The following is a 27,415-nucleotide window of genomic DNA, read 5'->3' on the forward strand; positions in this document are numbered from 1 at the left end:
TTAAATTTTTCGTAACAAATTATATTTTAATAATACAGAAAGGAACCAGAGTTACAGTGGCGTAGCTACGGTTCTCCAGGCCCGGTGCGGAACCAGATTTGTGGGTCCCCGTAAAAATTTTTCGAGTCTTTTTTCTTTTGATTTTGGGGCCCTCATGAGCCTATCGCTTTCCAGGGGCCCGGTGCGGACCGCACCTACCGCACTCCCCTAGCTACGCCACTGCAGAGTTATGGGGATCACAAAGAGATGATTTAGGAAAATAATTCTTGTGGGTTTTTAACGGGGGAATTTTCGGCCTGTTTAGTAATAAAAATAAACTAATTAATAAATAATTTCAGAATAAATTTAATTAAATTATATTCCATCTTTTCTTCATACACTTTTTCCAGAAAAACTGCATACATTTAAACACAGTGTTTTCATTATTTAACGTTGTACAACCTTACGAAATAAAGTTAACTTTACGACCTATGAATATAGAGATTCTAAACGTAAACACGAAGATAAAATATTTAAATAATCACTAAAATTTTTATTCTCAGTTTTTCGAATTGATTAATATTTAACTTTTCGACCCGAGATAATTTTATGCACAAACAAGCAAACTATCACACAATATTACGCGTATTTCTCAATATTACAATTATAAAAAAATATTATTACTCAGCTTAAAAAACGTACTAATTTAATTAAATTATAACAAATTATCACAGACGATATATTATTTTCGATAATATTGGTGTATCCGTCTACGACACATGTAAAGTCATCATTACAAAATATTGCGTATGAAGCGTTTAATAATTTCATCACCAGAGTACGCTGATGGAAGAAAAATAGTGATGGAGAGGAAATATATGTGTTGATTGTTAAGTTTTAAATGCAGTATCTTATAATATGAATTAAATTTCATTTCTGTCAATATGAATCTTACTGCAAGAGCTAAAACAGAGGTAAGATGACGTGATTATGAAATATGAACAATAATTCGATACGTAATGTTTTATTAAATAGTTTAAAATCTAAACAAAGAAGTTGATTCATTCACTGATGTCGTCGTTATTTTCATATAATGCTTCTCTCACTTCATAATTCTTGCATAATTAATTAATTGATCGTATTCATAAAAGAACATTTTATCAAATGTATAACACACATTCTCTACACAATAGGAATATACAAGAAAGATTTCTCATCCTATTATAATGCAAAATTTATATATATATATATATATATATATTATATATTTATAATAAAGTTTTGTAGAATTGGGCCTTTTGTTATAAGTATAATGTAGCATTAATGTAAACAAATTGCTAATTTTGGTAATAATAATAATAATAAAAATAATGAGGAATTTTATTTTTATTATCACATTTTATATTGTATTATTATATATTATAATTTTGCATTTTGATGATGATAATGCAATAGATGTATGTGTATTTTTATTCAATAATAATAATAGAATGTTTTTTTTATTATTTAATAGATTACATTAATCATTTTCATAATGACAATTTTTTTTTGAGAGGAAATGACTGTTAAAAAAAAAAAAAAGATGTGATTTGAATGTTTAGTCTTGGATGTGTTGCATCTAAAATTGTGGTTTGCGATGACAAAAATAAATATAATATAAGTTACGTGTGAAGTTTTAATGTAATAATTTATGGATATTTGGGATAAACTATGTTGCAACGGAGTGCTTGACGAGATTCATTAGCTTACTTTTTTCTCGCTCTTCATTTCGTGAATTATTTCATTACTATATGTGTATTGAAATGTGTGATGTACTGGATATTTTTTTTTTCAAAAGAATTCTCTATCTGTTTTATATGACTTAATGATTGATACATGATCAAAAAAAATTATATAGCTTATATTTTATTTAAAACGTTTTCAATTTATTATAAAAATATTATTTACAGAATTGTAGTAACATAGATTTAATTTAAATAAATAAATATGACAGATTTTGCAAAGTCTGCAAAGTTTTGCAAGTCAAATTAAGTGTGAATGGTAAAAATGACATTTCAATATATAGTAAGACTCCACTTATTGCGGGGGATGCATTCCTAGACGACAAAGTGCTAAGCGAAACGGCGTTAAACGAGACCATTTTAACATAGAGTAAATAGGGATAGGGCAACACGCGACCAAAAAATAAGCAATTTTACTATAATTTTAAGTTTATTTTTATATAAATTTTTGCATAATAATATATGTTAAATAACACACATGCACAGAAATGTAAAGTTAATTTTTTGTGATGAAGGTCCTGGCTCTTCTGAAATTCTTGTTTTTTTGCGATGAAGTTGTGTAGTTAGTTTCATTGGTTGCTTTCTTTTTCTTTCCTTAAACAAATGTTGGTAGCAGAAGATCTCATCCAAAATGCCTCGTTTTGCTTTGGCACTCCTATCAAAATCTAGATCATTTGCTACAATTTGATCAATGATTTCAGTTATTGTTACCAAACTTTTCTTAAGGAAATCTGTAGCAAGTTCTTTGGGTTCTTTGTCTTCAGAATCTCTATTTTCCAGTTCTACATGAATTCCTTGTTCTGCCAGTTCTTAAGTCAATGTTGGTAAGGCTCTTACCAGAAACCTGCAGTAACTCCCCAATATTCTGCTCATCTACACCTCCTGTATCGAGTAAGTTGACAATTTTGTCAACCTAACGATACAGCGATAGGCTCTTCCCAATGAGAATTCTTGGATATTCCAGCCATAACTTCTTCCACACTCCGTTTATGCATTTATCAGTTAATTCTTGAGAAGCGAAGTCGATATTTCCTATGGCATCCACGATGTTATATTTTTTCCAAAATTGCACAAAACAAACATAGATTTAAGGGAAGTACAGTGCTACAACGAATTGCCACCTTATGCTGATTGGTTGTGTTTTGGAATAATCGTATTATATATAAATCAATGAAATACCACATTAATTTGAATCGGCGTAACTTTTGAGTGTTTTTTTAGGTGTCAAGCAGACCACATTATATTGAATCAGCATTAAGTGGGGTCTTACTGTATTATCTTTTCATTGAGATTGTAACAATTGCCCCTGCATACCTTGCAATGTGGGAGGCTCACAACTAGAAGGAATTTTTTAAGTTGTTAATAAAGCATATGTAAGATTTAACGTAGAAACTTCTGTAAAAATTATTTTATTTTGTATATTTCATTACAGTAGGAAACTTTAATCTAAAACTGTTTTACAAATAAATTGTTGTTTTTTTTATGTAGTTAACCAAATGTGGGGTGTTCAGCTATATTTTATCCTATCATTTCCTATTTATATTGTTTCTGGAGAAATTTTGTTATGTTTTATTTTAAATTTTACAACATATTTTATTTTACATTTAACAATATTGTTTACCTATAGCAGGAAGAGGTCCCTATGAAATTGCTATTATTTGCCATTTTTAGCAAAAATCATCAGGTTAAATGTCAGATATTTTCATTTTCAGTCATCTTCCATTATCTAACAGTTATGTTAGTAATACTTTTTTAATTTGGCATAGTACACATGAGGAATTCCTATCCTTTTCCATGTCTGCCACATTGGAACAATGTGGCAGACATTATACTGGGCCTTATACTTATCATATAATGGGGAGATTAGGTGCTCACTGAAGCCCTGCACCTAGGCTATCAATGTGATTCTACACAGTTCAACTTCCATGTCTGCCACATTCCAATGTGGCAGACATGGAAGTTGAACTGTGTAGAATCACATTGATAGCCTAGGTGCAGGGCTTCAGTGAGCACCTAATCTCCCCATTATATGATAAGTATAAGGCCCAGAGTAATGATAGTAAGAATATAGATGATAACACCAACAACGGGACTGATAAATACTGAGTGGGTGGTAATTACTTATGAGTGTCACTTGAATGTGATATGTAAACAAATAGCCAAACATAAAGGTGCTTATGTGTCAAATAGGTGTAACCCCACTATGTAGGCTACATGCTACAAAGAAATGCATTATATGGCAGAAGCACTTTGATCTGATCTCTACTTTCGCCCATTCACATTTTGCATTTCTGATTGGTTCAGTCATATTTATAACCTGTTTGAATTTATAAATTCAAATTTGAATTCTGCAGAATGTTTTGTTTAATACATTCCATTATAGAACTTGTACCTTTTAATCTGATGCAGATCTCAGGAGGAGGTTGAAAATGTTTGTATTTTGTTAAAATGTTGTTACTGGAAGTATTTAGGTTTTTTTGTTGTTTATTTTATATTTCTAGGAAAATATTTTTTTTTTGAAATACAAACCATGCTTTTTCTTGGAAACCTTTCTCTCAAAGTTGCCAAAAGTTTGTCTCTCACAACATTTTACTACCTACAATCTTGACAGCCCCCATTGAGATTTCTACTTTCTAATGACAAAGATCTCTACCACGTGAAAAATCCAGTGTAGTGATATCGGACCTCCTCGTCCTCTCTCATCTGCAGTTTTTTCGGTCCATGTGCAATCCGTTTGCACAGGGTAATAAGAAATGTAGACAAAGGGTCATAAAACTGAAAGGAGAAAAAGGCAGGAAGGACAGAGAGAGAGTAGGTCAGGACACAGTAGAGAGAGAGGAAGGGTGAAATGGTGGTCTCTGAAAGTGGAATTAGAGATTAAAGTTTTTTTTTTTGTGTAGAAATATTTGACTGTTCGAGTTCTGTGTGACAAACTGGTGGGGCGGAATCTGTTAGATCAGATCGGGTTCCCACATCCAGCATCTGCTTTGTCCCCCAAGACACTGTACTAATGATGAGGTGGTTTTACTACATAGGGACAATAGCTAGGAAGCTTAAAATATACCTGAGGGAATACTCCACAGCTGACTCCTAAAATAAGTCTCATTGAACTCACAAGGTTGGCATCCCAGGAATATTACACATTGCTTTGAGATGACATAATGTGGAATTGTCTGAGGAATAATAGACAAATTTTCATCCAAAGCTGTTTAGTATACCCTGACTACTGGAAAAATATCTTCAGCTTCCCGAAGCTATCCTGATACCCCATCTATACAATGTATGTATTTATTGTTATTGTTTATGCTCACTCAATTTCTGAGTACATTTTATTTTATTTTTTTAATAATTTATATTATTTTATTGTATTTATTTATTTTTTCATTTGTTTATAATGTGTTTAGTTATTTATTGTTATTATTTATAATCACTCTGCAACTGCTCTGATATAAAGAACTTTGTTCAAGTTTTAAATTTAAAATTTAATGTTTTGTTCTTTTCTGTTTTTGTTCAATCATGACAAAGGTTAAATTGACTTAATGGAAAGTACTTGAGTGAGAATTAAAATTATTTATAGCTTAAAAAATTGTTTAATAATCAAATATTCAAATTTATAATTATAGCCCAATGTAATCTGGCAATCATTTGGCATTGTTTAATAACACTTGTTTTTATCTTGCTATAGTTTTCTGATCTATGTGGCATACACCTCTTTTGGCTTAAGAGATGTTAATACTTTCAGATTTTCAGAACTATGTTTAGTTAAATTATAAAACAAGAAAGAAAACTTGTAGCTATATCCTTGGATGTTTTCTTACTCATTAGTATTATTTGTATTGAATAGCATGCTTTTCTAAAAGGCAGAAATGATATCTTTCCCAGCACTTAGAATTTTTAAGATTAGAATTGTAACTTTTAATAAATTTTTTTCAAAATACACACCTTAATTAACTTTATTTAGTGCTCATATTCTTACCTTACAAATTTTTAGATTTCTCTTGCATTTAGTTTAAAACAAATGAAAATGGATTTAAGATAGCAGCAGTGTGTCTACGCATTTTTTGCACATGGCTTGTGGCTGAGAATGCATCAGTTTCCATCGCGTGCTCCTCCATTCACTACTAACTACTATTTGTTCTGTGTAATATATGTTGTTTAATATGAAAACCATATCATGGTGATTGCTGATCTATGAATAGAGTGACTTTGAATTATCTAATTTTGTCATGTGCTTGTGTGCTCAGCAACGCTGATCCAGAACAGATTTAAAAATTAGATACAGTGAAACATTGTTTTATTATGAAAACACTACATTAAATATTATACTATAGCTAATGCCCTATTAAGCTAAGCATTCTAAGTAATATAAATTGTTTCAAATACATGCAGATATCATTCAATAAGAAAATTTAATTATTCAGATGATAATGAAAGATATTTTTTAATGTTTAGATTTAGATTTAACAGATTTAATTGATAATAGATATTTTTAGAGATTTATAATAGTGAACAAGAATGGTAAACATTTGAAATTACTGTTTATATAGGATGACCATACAGTATTATTTATCTACATTAGGACTCTTTGAAAGTAAGTGGGAGGAGTCTAAAGATAGTTAAACTTAGTATAAAGTATAATTAATTTATAGGTCAGTAAATAAATATTATATTGATACATGGATAGTGTTTTATTCAAAGACTGGTTATATTCTCAAAATGAAAAAAATCTTTTTAAAAATATATGTATCACAGCATAAATGAAGTAAGATTATTTACGAAATTTCATTATGTACAGTACAATTAGATTATTTACTTATATTATTAAAGTTATAAAATTACTTATGTTGATTATATTAACATTAACAAGATGATTATTATTGATACTACTAAGCCAAACTATCCTGCCGAAATTATCAGGCTATTTTTTTGGCTACATTAATAATTAAAATTAATTTAATTTTAGAAATTTCTGGAAGAAAAGAATTGGCCCAGAATGGGACTCGAACCCACACTCCTACTTATTGTGCAGATGCATTGCTAATTATGCTACCCAGATCTTCATCTGATCTATACTTCCAGAACTATTTAGTTATATAATCATACTGGTTAATTAGAGTTAATTTATTATAATTATTAATTAATACAAGATGGTGATTTAACTACCTACTTGTAGTCCAAATAATTATTAATGTAGGCCAAAAGTAGTCTGATAATTTCAACAAGATTATTTGGCTTAATCAATTAAAATCAGACTATGAGGAGTTGTTTATATATTCATATTATAACAAATTTCTTTACTATCTTTGTGTCTATTTTTTACTTTCCTGGCTCTGTTATATATAACAGAGGGGAAGTATGGCAATTGTTCAAAAGATGACTTCCAAGATTTTTACATTCTTAGACTCTGGACCTAGAAATATCGAAATGCAAAAAAATTCAGTTTTTTTCTGTATTTATGGATGTTAGTGTGTGTGTGGTACAATTTTGTTCACTCTGTTGTAGCTTAATAACTCCTGTGCTTTTTGTTGAAAAATTCTGAAATTTTACAAGGCGGTTTGTATATTAGGAGGATTGATGCTATTAAATTTTGGTGGTTAAAGGTCAACAGGGTGGGAGAGATAAAGGGGTATCGTGTGTCATACCTTAAATAGGGTCAACTTACTTGTTGTTAGCATTTTCAATTTTTTCTAAAACTTATTTCTACCCTGAAAATTAAGGTTTTTGCCATTTTATAATAATTAAAAATAAAAAATTTTTAAAATAAAACATCATAACAGGTAGTGCCAAACATGCAGTTTTAAGTGTTGCTGGAAAAGTTAAGCAACTTGTTGTTAGATTTTTTTTTCTTTTTTGTAAAATTTCTTCACTCCTCTAAATATTCATTTTATAATTTACACTTTCTAATTTATTACTGTATTTGACTTTTGACTTTTCTTTTTATTATTACTGTATTTGATAATGTTTTTAATTGAGAAAATACAGTAATACCTCAGTTTTCATTGACTTCAGTTATCGTCAATTTTTTCTGGGAAAAATTTGTCTCTGTTTTTGTCAGTTGCCTTGGATTTCATCAGCATGCCCATGTGACCATGCTGTTAATTTTGTGAAAACAAAGGGCAACTCACATGTTTTCCTGCTCAGTGTGACATTGTTTCTTGTTGTGTGAGCATTACCCCATGCATCTAACCAAGCAATTCCATTGCTTTCCTTTCCTTTTAGCTCCATCATGGGAAATGTCATGTTAAATGTTCATTTATTCTTTACATTAGTCTTTTATATTCATTTTATATTAATTTTTTATTGTTTTTAGTATTAAACACTATATTTATTCTCTATAAAATATATTTTTGATATGTATTTTGGAGTGTCTAGAATGAATTAATTGGATTTACATTGATTCATATAGAAATAATTGCCTTGGTTTTCGTCGGTTTCGAATTTCGCCGATTGTTTTCAGATGGATTATAGATGAAAACCAAGGTATCACTGTGTTCTTTCTGCAGGTGTTCAGGGACCTAGTAAGCACAGAGCTAAATCTGTTAAATGGAGGGTGATATCAATTATTTGTTTTGTATTGAAATCTTTAAATTTTTTTTCAATTGTTCTTACAAATATTGGCATTTGTCTTCATTTAGAGTACAGTAGAGCATCGATTTTCCGACCCCCGATTAACCGACTTATCGGTTAACCGACCGCATTCTAGTCGGCAAATTCAAATGTCCCCTAGTGATGTGGCACTACAATATTTGGTTATGTCTTGGCTACTTTAATATTATTTTTGTTAAATTTTTGCATGTTTTAGCTGGCAGCACTGGCTCGACCATGAAAGGGAGACTAGTATTTAAACCAGGCCTAATACACTATACTAATAATGTATTTTTTCATACTTTTCGGTTATCCGACTTTTCAGTTATCTGACCAACCCCAGTCCCCAAGTAAGTCGGATAATCGATGCTCTACTGTATTTCTCTTTAAAAATATTTGTAAAAGATACATCTTGTCAAATAAGTTATCTATTTATCATTATCAATATCCTTCATTGGAATAAAAAAATTTATAAAACAATTTTTTTTTTTACATAATTCCTAAATTTTATCACTCCCACACACTAGTGGAAATAAAAAAAATGAGATAATCTATAAAAATAAAAAAAATTATGCAATCAAACAATATGTAATAAAATTGGGGTTAGTAACCTTTTATGATTGCTGTGTCAAAATTAATCAATGCAATGTTAAAACATGCTATATTTAGATGTAGAATAACCTAATTTAATTTAATCATTTTCAAAACATTTTAAAAACCATAGATAAATAATTCCTAAAATGAAATTTATTAATTAATATTTTTATTAATAAATAGATAAGCTTTCCTGTAGAAAACTTCATAATTTTGAAGAAAAGAATATTATGTTACATTTTTTTTATTATTTAGTTACAAGTAAACTTAATGGAAAACAATATTCATTTTGTTTCATGTGATAGTTTTTTGTTGTTAGTATACAAGTATGAAAAAATACTTGGGTCAGAGGCAGATGGGGCCATCAGGAAATTGGAAAATTTCCAGAAGTGCAGGTAGGGCTAGTTGACTTGCACCAGCACCTTCATATTCATAAGTGCTGGCACTTGCACACAGGAGCTTGGAATCAAAATGTGTTAAGAGATATTAGTATCATTTCCAATACTGTAGTATGTTAAACCTGTTAACTGTAATTTGATCAGATTTCACAATGGTTGGTTGATTTTATTTTGAGTGTTACCCATCTATTTAATCATTCTATGCTGATTATAATTGAAATATATCTAAATTTTATTATTCAGTTATTAAAATAACTAGCAGGTAGGCCCGACATTGCTCGGGCAAAAGTAACGATAGCAAAGATTAAGATTATTACATTATAGTCAACCTTACCCGTTTTCACAGAATGCAAGAATCGGGTCCCCCTGTTTCCAGACTAATCAGAGAATTTTTAGATGGATCTAAAAATATGTTCGATTTCCTGCAAAAACGAAAAAAACTGCATCTGCGTCTTGCACGTTGCATTCTCTTAACACCTCCATTGTTGACACCTCCATTGTTGACACCTCCATGTTGACACCTCCATTGTTGACACCTCCATTGTTGACACCTCCATTGTTGACACCTCCATTGTTGACACCTCCATTGTTGACACCTCCATTGTTGACACCTCCATTGTTGACACCTCCATTGTTGACACCTCCATTGTTGACACCTCCATTGTTGACACCTCCATTGTTGACACCTCCATTGTTGACACCTCCATTGTTGACACCTCCATTGTTGACACCTCCAAGTTTTAATCCTGTCCCTCTTCCCCATGGGGAGGTATTTAGAAAAATCCCTTCTTAGTGTGAGTTCTCGTGACGTACCCTAACTGTGTACCAAATTTCAACTTTCAACTCCTAACCGTTTGGACTCTGCACTGATTATTATTATTATATTGGGTTAAGTGAAATATACTTGGTTAACACCAGTGGCTGTGTACTATGCGGGACCGAAGTCAAGGCATAGTAACCAAAACAGAAATTAAAGAAGTGTATCGGTGTGTGTGTCTGTATTCAGGAATTTTCTCACAATATGACATGTATTCAATATAGTGGCTTTCTGTAGTGTGATGTATGTGTTTCTATTCAATTGTAATGTGCCCAGGCTTTTGTGTACTGTGTGTGATAGGACACCTGTAGAGGATAGAACAACAGGTACAATAAGCACCCTATCCATCTTCCATGGATGCCTTATTTCCTAGGCGAGTTCTGAGTACTTGCTAATTTTTTCAGTGCATTCGTTTTGTATATTGTGTGTGTTTGGAATGGATATGTCTATAATGTATGTGATTTTATTGTGTTTGTCAATGAGTGTGATGTCTGGTCTGTTGTGGTAAATTGTTTTATCTGTGATTATGGCTCTGTCGTAGTACATTTTGTGCGTGTTGTTTTCCAATACTGTCTGTGGAATGTATTTGTAGTATGGTTCGTGGATGTCTACTAATTTGTGTTTCTTTGCAAGCTCTTGGTGTATTATATTTGCTACTTGATTATGTCTGTGTAAATAATCTGTCTGTGCCAAGAGCTTGCAACCAGATGTGATGTGTTGAATAGTTTCTGGCATGATGTGACATTTTCTGCATGTGTCATTTGTGAGTGTTGCATCTTTGAGTATGTGTTTTCTGTAGTTTTTAGTATTTATGACCTGATCCTGTATGGCGATCATGAATCCTTCCGTCTCCCCAAAGAGGCATCCCCGAGCTAACCAGCTGTTTGACGCAGTTTTGTCAACAAAATCATGGGCCAGATCATAAGGATGCCTGCCATAGAGTGTCTTTCGAGCCCACGATTGCTTAATGGTGTCTATGCTTTTTATATGTTGCGTTGTGTCCATATGATGTGAATGTAAGTTTAATGGTGTGTTATTTGAGTCTGCTAGAGTTACTGCTTTATGTAATTGTGATGTTTCTTGTTTTTTGTGGAAAAACTCTCGCAGTGACTGTATTTGTTTGTAGTGAAGGTTAACTATGTGAATCAGGCCACGTCCGCCATCTTTATGTGGAAGGGTTAATCTTTCTGTGGTGGATTTTGGATGATGTTGTTTATGCTTAGTAAGTGTAGTTCTTGTTTTCCTTTGGAGTTGCTCAAGATTTGTGTGAGTCCAATGTATAACTCCGAAAGAATATGTGAGTACTGGAATGACATATGTGTTTATTGCTTTAACTATGTGTTTTGCATTTAACTCTGTTCTGAGAATAGCATTTAACCTACTTTGGTATTCTTTAATTAATCTTTGTTGTTGTTATTATTATCATCATCATCATCATCATCAACAACTGGTCTTGATTATATATATATAGATAATTATTTAATGATAACTTAATGTGATAGATGATACTATTGTTAATAATTTATTTTGACTGTTATAATATAAACTAATGATAAAGGAATTTATACAGTTTTGAGATAAGAGTTATATATAACCTTACAAAAGTTAAAATGTTGTTTAAATAATAAATATTTGAAAATTATTTATAAAAAAAATAATTTGAACTTTGATACTAGTATAATTTATTTATCAAAAGAACTTTTGTATATCTCTCTATACTTACATTAACACTCTTCTAAGACTGCGTTAATTTACAGCACAGACTCTTATACACCTTTTTACACACGCCGTTTTTTGCTATCATTCAAACGTTTTCGGTTATTTTTAATAACCTTTTTCAAGAACCGTTAGTCGAATGCGGTCGCAATTTGAACAAACGTCGCCAATCGATTGGCAACGATTGGCGACGTTTGTTCAAATTGCGACCGCATTCGACTAACGGTTCTTGAAAAAGGTTATTAAAAATAACCGAAAACGTTTGAATGATAGCAAAAAACGGCTGTGTGTAAAAAGGTGTATAAGAGTCTGTACTTACATTAATAAAACTGATGAAAATGTTGAAGGTACTTGTGTATATTTGGATTAAACTAAATTAATGCTGAAAGACAGTGTATATTTATTAATTATACTTACATTAAATAAATATATAGTATGCCTTATACATATATACCTTAATCTCCAGGACTTCCAGTTTCCTAATGAGCTCACTGCATAGGAGCATTCTTAAAAATGACTTGATTATTCTAAACAAAGTCATTTTTAAGAACCCCCCTGCAGTGAGCACATTAAGGAACTGGAAGCCCTGGAAGGCTGATAAGAGAGGTAACTGTATCAACAGTGAAGAGAAGTCAGTTTCCCATGTGTGGCAAGCCTTTTATGATGATCCTTTGTAATTCAATGCTAAATTAATCATTGTACCCACCTCTGACTATGCTATGACTTTGAAATTTCAAATTTGTCTGTTGTTTGAACATTTCACCTTTTAGAATTTTTTCTGTTTCTGACAAAGGTCTTCAGGGTAGACCAAAAACATTTGAATTTTATGACTGCTGGACTGATTTTGAGGACTATGTTCATTTTTCTATATAACTAAAATTATTCCAGAAAATACTTTCATAAATTGAAATTATAAGTTGATGAATTAAGTCGACAGAAACTAGGATGATTTTCTGAATCTAATCTGAATCTATATTGATACTTGAAAAAATAAGGCATTCAGGGAATAATCCCATTTTCTGTCAACTTTTACTTTCATAAATTGAAATTATATGAGGACAGTTTTTTTTCAACCTCCAATGGTCCATAAAACAAAGACAAATGTAAATAACAAAATGAATTTATCATCAAGTGTTAGGTACAAACATGGTTACTTTTGACATAATTACTGTTTAGATTGAGGCATTTGTCTATCTATGGATGAACTTTAAAATCTCCTCTTTATAGAATGTTGCTGCCAGTGACTTGAAATGGGCCTTAATGTTGTTTTGAAAATTGTCATTAGTGTCGAATGTCTGCTCTCCTAGCCACGTTTTCGGGTATGTTTGTATAGTCAAATGAATTAAACGAGAATGACATCATTGTTACTCTTAATTCATTAGACTTTTTGACCAATTCATTTATAACTAAATGGCTGTTTCTAAAATTGAAGATATGAATGCTGCTAGTGCAGCCTTATTTGAAATATTTTTCTTACATTGGGTGGGCAGTTATTTTTTGGGTGGACAGTTATTTTTATCATTTCACCTTTAATTCACAATTTAAACACTCAAGTAGATTTAGAAACATCGATATTGTCGGGCGCCATTTTCTTAACGAAGTAAACTAACTCTTTCCTTCGTGAGCTTCGTTACTTTCATTCGAAACGTCATCACTGCAGAGCATGCACACTGAGTGAGACTACTACTTTTCGAACAATTTGTTACTAATGTGTTTAACTCATTTGACTTTATGAACGTACCCAATGAAATGAAACTATGATAAAATTCTATATAATATACAAATGATATGGCAAACAGCCACAATTGTATCTCCTTGTCAGAACTTGTCTACCATATGTTTGTTTGAATGTTTGTTGGGTGGTTGTAAATCAGGAAAATGTTTTATATCATTTCTGAACGATGCTGTACTAAAGAGAAGTGAAATGATGCTCAATAATGAAAATCTGCTGCTTCAGAGAAAGTGTCATATCAAACTGTTAAATAATAGTGGATGACTGACTAACAGTTATGAATGAAAATCATACAAGCACAACTATGTTGGTATGTTATGAATGAAGGTGAGACTTTCTAAGCAGTATGGTTGTCACCTTCATGTTGCTCAACAATGCTTGTACAGTACATTAAACTGGAGTTGTGCATTATTTGAACATGGTGTTGTTAGCTTATTTGTTGTTGTTGTAGTTATTAGTATAGTCATTAGATTATTAGGCAATTTTTTGTTTAATTCATTGATATAAAAAAGTTTATAATTTAAAAAAATAGTCAACTACGATGTGTTATCTAATTTTAAATTTCATAATTTATTTCAACTCTGTTCTATACTTCTTTTATACAATAGGTACTAAAAGTTTCCTTACTCATTCATTCAAATTTTTTTTATTGAAACATAATATGTGTACAAAATATAAATGAACAAAACAAATGTACAGACCATTAGCTGTACATAGAAATTTTGGAGTAGGTGTGGGAAATGCCTACTTTCCATCTGGAAGCAGATATCCACTCGACACCATATGTTACTGTTCAAATATTGTAAAATTTGTTGAAATGCTATCTATTATGCTTGTTGAAATATTGCGTTTCAGGTCATCCAAATTGTGGGTATTATTTACATAAACTCTATCCTTTACATATCTCTATAAGAAGAAATCTGGTAAAACCTGGGGATTGAGGTGGCCACAAGTCCTTAAAAATGATGTGATGATCAAAAAAATGATTCAGGTTTCATGAAACCTTTGAACAAGTTAGTTCAAAGTGGCCTTACTTGTGGTATATCATTGGAAAAGTTTATAAGATTTTGTTGTGATAAACCTCCAGAGAGTAATGTTTTGTTTCTAGAGGTTTTTAACTCACCATATTGATTTGTTGAAAATACTTTTAAGATCATCACAAATTGATAACATGCACTTTTGTCAGTTTTTCAGTATAAGAAATAATTTTCAAAACTTGAATAAAGAAACTTTTGGTACACAATTTATTAGTCTAAATAAGTTGTTTAAATGAAGAACAAAAGTACTTGAAGTTTTCAAGTTATTACTTAACAATTGTATGATGTATAAAATATTAAAATTATTTATAATCTAACTGTATAAAACTATTATTTATAATAATTTAAATTATTAAAGTTTTTATGAAAAATTTACTTGTAATTATCATCATTTTCTTTGTTTTTTCTTTTCAGATTTCAAAATCAGATGATGATGCTTTAATTAATAAAAAACTTCCAAAAGAATTATTATTAAGGTTTTAATTTTTCTTTTCTATATATGTGTAAATATAAGTCTTAATTTAAATATTTATAAATATTTTTGAATTAATTTTTCAGAAAAAATTTAAGATTTTATTCAGGATAGTTTTCATTACAAATCAATAACTTGGAAAATATACTTCTAATAAAAAAAAATTGATAAGAATAAAAGTTTAATATTTTCGAGGGGTTTTTTTTTATTGCTGTAAAAATAAAGCCTTTCCCATCCCTCTGAATGGGACAGGAGTCAACTTTGAAATTTCAAATGAATTCTCCCTGTTTTTTTGTATTTTGGATTCTATATTAAAACCAAACCAAACGAACTGCCATATTATTAGGCTACAGTAAGGCTGATTTTAATAATTGCAATTCATTTGGTTTTGTTTTGATTTAGTAATTGAGTTTGTGGATATGTTTATATACATTCTCTATTAAAAAATTATCTTCTTTATTGAGAAAATTTTATCAAAAAATGGTAATTTCAAAAGTAGTGGACACGTGTTTTGTATGTTTAGAAAGATACTGTCATAATAAACTGCAACTTTTTTATGAGCTAATTAATTGATACAGATTTCAAAGTTATTAATGGTTAATTTTTAATCAATGTGGTTCAAAAGCAGTATTCATTTTTGAATTATTTTTTTAAAAGTAAATTAAAATTCTGTATTTTAAGTTTTCACTTAGAAATCAAAACAAAGATTATTTTCATATTATTTTGATTTGTTTCATATTAATAAAATATTGTGTGTTTTGATTTCCATATTTAGTATCAAATTTACTGTCAAAGTAATAGTGACAGACGTGACATGTTTGAAGAACAATGGATTGAATCAGGAATAATTTCAAGATCACCTAGGTCACTGGACCTAACACCAATTGATTATTTCCTATGAGTTTCATAAAGGTCATTTTTATTTCAATGACTGGCTATCATTCAAGATGAGAAGCAAAGAATAAGTAGTGATTATGCAGTCTGACAAAAATTTGTTACTTGATTACTGAAACATTTAGATGGAAGTAGACAGCTCTTTAAATATTTGTTACATAACTTTAATGAATTTCTATTTCTTTATTTTTTTATTAGTTCATAAAAGAATTTGCATTTTTATTAATCCATTATTTTTTAAAATGTATGACTAAATGTGCTCATAACTTCTAACATTATTATGTTTTTGAAAAACATGCTCAGTAAAAGTTTATATTTTTAAATTGAGAATTCAAAAATGTAAAAAAAAAATTGGAAGATTTCATTTGAAATTTCAAAGTTACTCTTCATCCCACCCAGATGGGTGAGGCTTTATTTTTATGGAATTAAAAAAAGCTGTTTGAAAATATTAAACTTTATTCTTATCAATTTTTTTTATTAGAAGAATATTTTCTGAGTTATTGACTTGTAACCTTACATAAAACACTTTGTATATAAACTCTGATTTAAATAAAATGATTTATATACTCAATGCCATTATAAAAGTAAATTAATAATTTGAATAGTTAGTTTTTTGATTTTGATTTTCTGATTTATTGTTATTAGATACTGTACAAAATCAAAGTTATGAAAGAAATCTAAGAGAAATCTTATATTGTAAATTTTTGAAAGAACATGTTTGAAATATGGAAAAATATTATGGCATGGTAGATTTTCTGCAGTTTTATATAACACTGATTGAGGATAATTAAATGTATAAACTGAAAAATGTATGATTTGATATTGATTGTTACAAGTGGAAATTGCAAAAAGAAAAGTTGTTAAAAAAATCACAAAAATTAGTTTTATAAATCCAATATTATCCTATAAAAGTTTTTAGGTGATGATGGTTGATAGCATTATATATTTAAGGAGTGTTTCTTTACCTGAAGAGGGTTTAATCAGTAATTATATGATAAAAGTCTACTTGAGCATTTGGCAAAAAGTATGACTAAAATGTTTTACTACTGTGTTTCCCCAAAAATAAGACATCCCCTGAAAATAAGACCTAGTAGAGGTTTTGCTGAATTGTTAAATATAAGACCTCCCCCAAAAGTAAGACCGAGCAAAGTTTTTGTTTGGAAGCATTGTTATGATGATGATCCAGAAGATGATGACATGACTGTCATTGAATAAATCTTGCTTTGTGTTCATAAAAATTGGGATCGGTAAATGTACCATAAATTGTTGTACATGGAAATAATGGTAGTAACAAGAAATTCTTGATAGGATTCATATTCACAGTTTGTCTGGTTATGCTGGTTTGTGATGACAACTACTATACAGTGTATAATAAATGTTCATTTTTTTGTTCAACAATAAATGTGAATTCTTCTTCATGGAAAAATAAGACATTCCCTGAAAATAAGACCTAGTGCATCTTTGGGAGCAAAAATTAATATAAGACACTGTCTTATTTTTGGGGAAACAGGGTAATTTGTTAATATGCATATCCTTGAGGAATGGAATACAGGTATACCTCGCCTTATGTCGGTAATTGGTTCCAGGAGAGGCGATGTAAGTCGAAAAATGACGTAAGTCGAATTTACTTGTGTAGTTACGACGTAAGTCGAAACTACGGTGGAAAACGCCAATAATGAGCACTTAAAGACTGCTAAATAAGATGATAACACAGATGTTTTCATGTTTTGTTCTCTAAGATTTATGATGATTATATTAACATTTACTGTAAATGTACATATTTTAATATGATTTTATGTGCTTTTAACGCTTTTCTAATGATATTACGACTTCAATATTTGTGGCGGACGGATGTAAAGTTGAATAAAATGACTTAAACTTGATTTTTATTTTTCCATATACTTTTTTAACAAACGACGTATAATCAAAAACGACGTAACTCGAGGTATACCTGTAGTGAAATAATGCAAATAATTTTTAAAAGTTGTCAGAGATAATTTTGACAAATTACAGATCAGTTGCTTCATTATAATTTTTCTTTTTTGGGAAATATTTGCTTTTGTCCTATTGAAATATCTTAAACAATGGCTGAAGAAAAATAATTTATTTTCAGATATTCAGTTTTCCTTTGTTAAAGGAGGTGGAACTGATATAGCATTATTTCTGTTTGTTGCAATTATTCAGTTACAGTTAATGAGAAAAAGACACAAACTTTATGCTTTATTTTTAGATATTAAAAAAAGCACATGACTCAATTTTGATTACTAAGTTAATTGATATATTGAAAAAGCATAAGGCTGAGTCATTTTTGATAGACAATATTGGTAAATTATTTGGTAGTTATAAGATAATAGTTTACTATTTTGATATTCAATATCATTCCTTTGTGATGAGTTGTGGATTATTACAGGGAGACCTTATTTCTGCAATACTATTTAATTTTTATATTTCTGATTTGGATAAATACTTTTTGATTGATGAAAGCTTAAAAATAATTATATAATACATTCTGTAGTTTATGCAGATGACGTAATTATCTTGGCATCTATGAAAGCAATACTCCAGATGAAAAATTAATAAAAATTGTTGAACATTTTAAAAACTTGGAGTTAAAAATTAATTCAGAGAAATCTTGATTTATGAATTTTAGAAAAGGTGGAAAGTTTTAGCAAAAATAAAAGTTTTTTATTATATTAATAATTCAATTAAAATTCAGGTATCATCTTCTGTTAAATATTTAGAAGTTTTTACATTCTACAAATTGATGCAAAAATTAAATTTTCATGTAAATTTATAGAATGTAAAAGAAATTTTAAGTTGTACATCAAAAGTTAATTGGGCTGTGTCAAAATGAAAATTCAAAACTTTTTAAACTCTCTGCCCTGTGGATAGTAAGAGGTCAAATCTTAAAAGTATTATAATGAATTTATAATATATCTTTGTATATTTTTTAAAGCTGAAAGAGTAAGTATGAGATAAAACAGTTTTTAAAATGCATTGGAAAGATTATATATTCTAGTTTTTAATAATCAAAAATAGTTTCTTTATTTACTCTAATTTTGCTTCTAATTTACATCAATTCAATAAGTGTAAATTAATCAATTTGTTATAATTGGGTTTTTTCATATAGGAATGTTAAAAAAAAAATATGATATTTTTGAATTGTAAAATTTTACTATGCTTTATATCAATAATAATGGAGGTTATATTGGATTATAACAGTTTTATTACATTTTATAAAAACTAGAATGAATTTTAAATCTGATGTATTTTAGAGTTTGATTGATTATTTTTATGTTAAGGACTTTATGGTCCTCTTATAGTTTATTCTCTAATACTGTAATTTATCTGGTTCATACATATAATTAACCATCATTAGATTTACCATTATTTAATTTAGATGCAAATCTAATGATAGTTATTCTTGAAATTCAATAATTGTTGAAGCATTCTTTGAATTGTAAAGATTTTAGAGTTACTGGAATTTAAGCAAAAATAAACTTAAAACTCACGCCATGGTTTAAATAATTTCTGGAATTTGAATTTTGATAAGGAAATTTGAAATTTCTTATCAAAACCTTAATATAAAAAAGAATTTATATATTGTTTATCAAATACAGAGTGATTATAAAGTCTTAATCCAATTTTGTGAAAATGGTAACAAAATTATTTGTATGAAGGTCATGTAAAATTTGCTGATCCAAGAAGTACAGAATCTCTGTTGTTTGCACATGTTTTAGTGGATTAACGAACACAGAAGTACAGACAAACTTCACCCAGAAATTCAGGAAGTCTGCTCCTACCAAGACCAATATCAAACTGTTGGCTACCAAATTCATGTGAATGGGTAATGTACACAATGCACAGTCTTCTGAGAAACCCACCTTATCAGGTGAAACAGTTAAATGTGTAGAAACTGTAATAATAGTGTTTACATTATTAGAAGACTAAGCCAGGTAGCCTGTGCACAACCAACAATGTGGAAGATCATTACAAACATAAAATGTGCATAGAAAATACGTCCAGGTGTTATATAAACTGGAGAAAGAGGACTATTCCACCTATCAAGTAATACAAGGAAGTACATGAAATCTATTGATTTCCTGTACTTCTATGTATTACTTGGTCATCTCAAACATGTGCAAACTACATTGATTCTGTTTTTTGGTCAGTATACTTCACACAACTTGCAAACAAATGATTTCATTTTTTGCAAAAATGGTAATAAATTAAGACTTTATAATCATCCAGTATTTAAAAAAAAATTAATTTAAATAATAACAAGCAATTATATATTGTGACATTGTCACAAAGCCGGGTTGCAATTTTTAATATTTTTAAAATTTATTTAATTTAAATTATATGCTCTCCACCTCAAATTAGTAGTATCTTGCCCCTGTACATCATACTTTTCCTTTTATCAAAAAGCATGCTGGTCATCTATTAACTCTTTTCAGGGAAAGTTTTGAATTGAAATACAGTTTGCATTAGCAGTTTGTATACAGTTAATTGGGGCCTCCTGCCCCTAAGCTTTCCATATCTGGTCTCGATGTTCATCTATCTAACATTGTTCTCGAGATTAAGGAATGACAGACAGATGGATGACAGTGGGAATTTATAGGTCTACAATTTTTTCAAATTGCAGCCCAATAATCCATTTATTTTGTATGAAATTAAATTTATACATATTAATTATTGTCTTTGGAAAATTTTGTATTATTGATAACTTTAGACTTATTCTTAATTATTAAATGACTTCAAAAGATCAGTATTGAAAAATTTCATACATTTTTGTTATTTCTAGTTTGTTTTTTATATTAAATATAATGAGGATAATTCATTATATTTTCTATAATGTAAATTACAAATTTAATTTTTAAAATTTTTTCAGGATATTTTCATATTTGGATGTTGTTTCTTTGTGTCGTTGTGCTCAAGTGTCTAAGGTTGGTTTATTTGCCTATTTATTTATTTACAAAGTTTTATTTGTTCTGATTATTAGTCATAAATTATGATAAAATTGTTTTAATAGAAACTTAAAAGCACTAACTAACACCTGTATTCCAGTTGAAATGAACCAATTTATTATAAGAACAAATGTTTTCAACTCTCTTTTAATAGTCATCTTCAGGTTATAGAATGTTACAGAGAACAAAATTTAAATAAAATGAAACTTGTTAAATTTGTGCTAGTGGTTACTTTATTTTTCTTCAAGAATGTTGAAGAAAAAATGATGATATAAAATAAAATACCCTAGACTACTTGACAAATCTCCTCAAGGGCTTCATTCTTCATTATCTTACACCAGTCAGTTTTACACAGAAAATAATCTGTTGTACAAGACTGTTACTTTATCTTTAACAAGATCCTCTATGGTACCTCAGCTAGCTAACATTAATATTGCATTTAAGAGATGTCCAACAGTTTTTTCTTTGCTGAGGAATGATAAAAAGACATGTGAATGAGCTTCACTTCCTTGACATTTATACAATTCCTATTTTTGATAACAGGATAAATTGGCACTAAGAGTACATTGGAACTTCCTGCAGACCATTGAATAATAGACTAAAATCCTTTCAAATGTTCCTTTAGAACATTTGAAAGGATTTTGCACAATGGCTCTTGTGGCCTTTTGCTTACGCCAATGACGTCTGAGTGGCCTTTGATAATGTGCATCTCTTAACATAGCACATCTGTTTCCTGCGCAGATCAAATATCTTGACAACTTTGAAATTTACAAAGTGACAAAGAAAGATTTTGCTGTTAATTTTAAGGACACATTTTTAGTATTGTTACATGGAAGGCTATTTATGAACATTTATAATCTTATTTTAATTTTTCTTTCTACAGTTTTTGTTTTTATTTGTACTTATACATTATATATGTACTTTAACCCCTGTTATATTGTTTTGTATTTTATTTTATTTTTTTAACATTTTTTCTATTGTAACACCTACAGTAGACCTGAGTCTGCTAGGAGAACTTGGAGGGTAAAGATATGCAAGACAATAAATAAGGACCTTACAAACTCTTTGATATCCAACAATAAACATTTAATAATAGACAATTACAGATAACTTTCGATACAAAAGAATCATGGGAGGACAGAACACATAACTCTTATAAACTAATAATAGATACGCTATACATGGGTTTTCGAAATATAATGAAAATCACGTATGACGGTGGAAATAAAGTCTTACATGTGCACATTAAAGTCCTCATTATTCAAGATATCTGTTGACTGAGGTTAGTTATCTCAAATAATCAAACTCGTAACATGGAAATATTTAATAAATAAACTAAATTTGGATGCATTAGTGTGTATGATATACTTTGTTTTGATTAAACCTACTTATTGAACATAAGTTATACAATGAAACATTTATAATTTTAATTACAACTGTATTTATTAAAGTAAATGTAAACTTATGATTACAATTAAATTTTTAAAATCTTTTTCTAAAATTCACATTGTTGCAAGAAGATCTTAGAGTAAACTCTTTTTAAAGCTTTACAGTTCCTTTTGTATATTGCACATTGTCTAGCCAATATTTATGAAACAAACGGTACTGTATTATATTCTCTTCTCTTTATTGACAAAATATTCTTCCACAATTTTTGTTGGATAATTCAGAACCTTGGTTAGATGGGTCTTGGTTAATTGAGATTCTATGGTATTTACAAGGTGTTTTCTAGAATATTTAATTAATTGAAATGTTAATTTGAATTGTCTCTAATAATAAAAAATCAAAAATAAACTAATAATAAGTTAAGGAAACCAAAATGTTTGATAGAAAATAAATGTTTTTGGACCAATTGAATTCATTATAAGCTATCAAACTGGATTGTTAGATAACACATGTCTCCAATTTTTTCAGAATTACTGACCAAGTTTGCTTAAAGTCAGTGTATATCAGATATATTACTTACTACTCAAATTTTAAGTTATTCATTCTTAAATTACAGTTCTTATTTATTTTAAATTTTATGAATGTTTTAATTTTTATAATTTAAATTTCTAAATAATAATACTGGTGATTGGCGTGGCCAGGGTAAATGCTTAATTTCAATTTCATGCTTCTTGAACTAAGATCAAACATACCTAGCAGTGTGGATAGGAGCATTGTCATTCTGAAAGATTGCATTGCAATTTGTAAACAAAGTACAAAGTTTGGATCATTGGATGGAGTTGGTCACTCAGAATATGCAGATGCCTCTGGGCTATTATTTTACATTTGAGGATGACTATTGGACCCAACAATGGTATGCACTCCAAATCATACAGGAATCTCAGCTATGCTTGACAGTTGGTTTCCAATTGTCCAGGAGATTACCAGATGCATCTTACAATGTTGACTGCAATCAACATTGTAAGCTGTGTCTAGTTATCTCCAGATTGGAAGTTGGAATCACATTGAAAGCTGACTTGTCTGACCATATCATTTGTTTTCATGTCTCCAGTGTCTGTGTTTTATACTCTGCCACTGCACATGCTGTTTGATGTTTCATGATGTCAACAAAGATTTGGCTATTACAGCCTTGCCATTGATATTATCTTTATGCAGTGCATATTAGATGGTTTTCACTGACACTGGTATCCTTGCTTTTGCAGTAATTTGCACTGCTTAGTTTTCTCATTACAGTTCACTGAAGTTCTTTTCTGCCCTTCGCATCCAGTTTTGACTTCCAACTATATCTTCTTCTGTTAGATGTTTTGCCTGTTTTTGCAAGATGTGATCGAGAAAACAGTAGATTTGGCTACACCCATCAACTCAGTAAGTCAGATCACAGAAGCTATGTACCAACCAGCACCCCCATTGTGGGCCTGGCTGAACCTACAGTGGACTTGAAAAAAGGTCTTTTTGATGTCCTTAGGCTGGAGAGTTCAAAAAAATTATGGTAACCTACAGTCAAAGTTGTGATCAGTTATTTTCAAATTAGAAGTTACAGAATGCACATCCTGTCAGGCCAAATGCCAGTTGTATGGGCTGTTCCATGGCAATTCATATATGAGAGTCAGTCATTTTAAAGTTTCCAGTAATAAGACTTTTAATAAATCACAACACACCTCTCTTATGTTTCCAATAATCAATTTAATAAAAGTACAAATGTTTGTTTTTGGTTACTTATAGTGGCCTGCTTCAGGCTATTTAAGCCATTCAAAAAAGGATCATTTTGATTTTGATTTACTGTGTGCATTTCCAGCTTTTATTAGGAATACTTTACTTTCTTTTTGAGTGTTTTATTTGTTAATTTTTTTCAAGTGAAACATAATATATATTAAAATAAGGAAATGAATTTGTTTGAGATATGGCAATACAACACATGGGTGATCTGCCAAGGTGTATGTCTCTTTGGTTGACTTTTATGGACAACTGGCCTCTATTTAAATATTAGACAAATGAAGAAACCTAGAAACTTCACATGGTCAGCCCATTGGAGAGGCATGAACCTGCAATTAACTACTAGTGTTTAGCAGCGCTGGATTAAGCCTCTAGTGGGCCCTAGACAAAATTTAAATTGGGGCCCCATTTAAATAAGTTGCTTCTAAACAAATCTTATATAATATGACGTTAGCGTAGCTAGCATGGGTGACATCCGGTGCGGATATTGTGGTGTCACCCCAAGTCATACCATAGTGTCACCCTTTCTAACTCTTTTATAAAACACTATTGAATTGTAATATCTTCGCACTCGAGCAACTTGAACGCTATATTGAATATGCGATGTTGCGACGTACAAGTTTAGATTTAGAAAATAAATCATAACCATACATCAGTATTACCACGAGAGGCGGCCCTAGCAAGATTTTTAGATGGTGCGAGATCTCGTGACGTACATTACTTCTGATGCACGAGTAGCTGTTGACCTTTTTTTTGGCTGGTCGAGCGGAGCTTAGTAAGCATTGTTAAATACAGCCTTTTCTGTCCTATCGAATTTCTTAAATAATTTTTAACTCATTTTAAAACAGAGAAATCTTCTGCACTGAAGCCGGGCCCCTTCGAATTACAGGCCCTAGACATTTGTCTATTTGATAATCCGGCCCTGGTGTTTAGTAGTTCTCCTTGACAAACTGAAGATTAGAATTGTTGTAGAGACAGACTACAAATACTGGAGAACATTTGCAGAGAAACTGTCATTGAGAAACTTGAAAATTGTATGTGCTATGAAAGGCATGCATGCTAAAGTTGTTTAGCATTTTGCAATATTGATTCTATATCTAATAGAATTTTTTGAGTTACTCTTTTACATTCTACATGCAGTTTTATGTTTTGTTTGTTTATAGTTGAAAAATTATAGGGCACAAAATACAATTTAAAATTATTTTGTTTTTTGCATTAATGTATTTAAAGAGTAATATTTACATAAATAATAAACATCGTATAACCCGATGAGTATATGATGAAATAACCAACAATCACCTGAAAGATTGGGCTAGAGTTTGACTAATTAAATGATTATTATAAAGCAATTTGACACTAGAGGGAGGTTTTCAATAAAGGTATTCAATTTTCACCTAAGGATGACGGTTGTAAATAGTTGAAAGTACTTGAGAGTATATCTGAAGTTTAATAAATCGCTGTTAGTAATGCCATAACACGGAAGTGTCATTTATTTAATTTTTAAACGCTGGCATGAAGTGTACTATATGTTCATTACATTTTTTGTATTTCATAAAAATATACTTGCTATTGTATTAATATATAAGATAGTATTAGATTTTAGTTTTATATTAGATAAGAGAGAGAGAGAGTTTTATTAATTTGTATACCTTGTTCAAAAACCCGAGAAGAAACATTAAGATACCGGTTGAAGTTATTAACTTTGCTTATTGTGAACTGTGAAATTCAACATAACAGTTAGAATGGAGCGTTGGTATGTCAACAGTCCGATGGTCAACTACAACTCCACTCTCCCTTGACCTTCACTCACTCACCTCAAATCAGACAAGCTTGTATTCCACTTTGAATGGAGTCCGTGAGGTAAATAAATGGAAGCGTCTACATCAGAATCATCCAAAGAATTTTTGGGAACAATTTTACTTTTCTCTGCAAACAGACCAACTATCCAGTTGATGGACTTTGAACTTCTGAAGTCGACTACGAATCACTGATTAATCCTTTCCTTCTAAACCTGGTCAAGCCGCCAACTTACCAACCACGATGTGCACTTGATGACCCACATCTTGTGAACTCAGAGACCGCTCCACGATGAATGGACATGATCACCATTTACCTGCCTAGACTATCTTATAAAGTGAGTGTTGATATAACCTAAACTATGACCTCTACTGAAATGCTACACCTGTAAATCCGTAGACTTCTCCTCTATGTATGCAACTAAGTTGACCACCTTTTTACCTATTGTTACGCGAACATGAACAAGAAGGGTCTGAGAGAGAGAGTTAACGTTTACTCTGGGTAGATGCCTCTGGGAGATCCCATGCATGCGATGTTAGCAAGACTGTTGTGAACCAGATAGGTTGCCGGGAGAGATATTGAAGAGTTTACCTATACTGTAAAAATCCACTAAGAAACTTGGTGCAATTTTTAGAAAAGTGGGGAATAATTTCCCCACTTTAGTGATATTCTGAGAGGGGGAATGAAAGTAATTAAATAATTAAGAATTATGTTCATACGATTTTGAAATGGAGAGGAAGAAGTCAATGGAGAAACCCGCACACATCCTATTTCTCCCGATTTCCTAACAGATAAGATTGATTAAATCTCTCTCTGATTTAAACAATTATTACTAAGGTTTCTATATAATCCCTGACCTTAGTCACTATTGACAATTAATTTAGTATGTTTGACAGTTGTTATCTCAATTTTGAAGTAAGATGAGTAACAATGCTGGATAGAAAGTGTCAATAATTCATTGACACGTCAGATTCTTGACAGTTCCTATCCGCAACACCCGGACCTAAATCGAACTTAGAACACATTACATCACGAGTTGCATCAGCCAAGTTCCGTTGCGGGATGAGTATAAAAAGGGGTCACACCCAAGCCTCGGGGCGATTGTCAAAAAGAACCTTCCAGGCAGGAGACTCCATTCGAACCTCTACTCAGCTACCCTACCAAAAGACTATTCGGGACTTGATTGCCGCAGGTTAAGAGGTATTTACTTAGAGAAATTAAGCGCTCTCGTGACTAGTTTATAAGTTAGACTAATATTATCAACACCCGATATGGGAATCTAATCTGGTTGGACCGCGGAACCCGCAAAGAAGTATTGACAAGACCGCATGAATCAATGTCGCGCTAATAGTTATTAATCATTTAACCTACATTGTATCTTCTATTTTTGTACTTTTTTTGTATAATTTTATTTGTTTATTAAATTTGTTTTATATTCAATGCATGTCATCCTTGAGTACGGCCAACACCTTATCACGACCTCGCTA

At 30.5% G+C, this 27,415-nt stretch overlaps 1 protein-coding gene across 1 annotated transcript in view; it reads left to right on the plus strand.

Annotated features, from left to right (window-relative positions):
* Positions 1-767: 767 nt before the first annotated feature.
* The window catches only part of LOC136975000 (F-box/LRR-repeat protein 20), a 68,221-nt gene continuing 41,573 nt past the window's right edge, over positions 768-27,415 (plus strand). The window contains exons 1-3 of the mRNA XM_067269990.1: positions 768-953; positions 15,054-15,115; positions 20,897-20,951. Coding sequence (XP_067126091.1) covers positions 924-953; positions 15,054-15,115; positions 20,897-20,951 — 147 coding nt within the window. The 5' untranslated portion in view covers positions 768-923. The remainder of the gene's footprint in view (positions 954-15,053; positions 15,116-20,896; positions 20,952-27,415) is intronic.

Source organism: Centruroides vittatus, unplaced genomic scaffold (assembly GCF_030686945.1).
Source record: "Centruroides vittatus isolate TY-2023 unplaced genomic scaffold, ASM3068694v2 contig_361, whole genome shotgun sequence".
NCBI lineage: Eukaryota > Metazoa > Arthropoda > Arachnida > Scorpiones > Buthidae > Centruroides > Centruroides vittatus.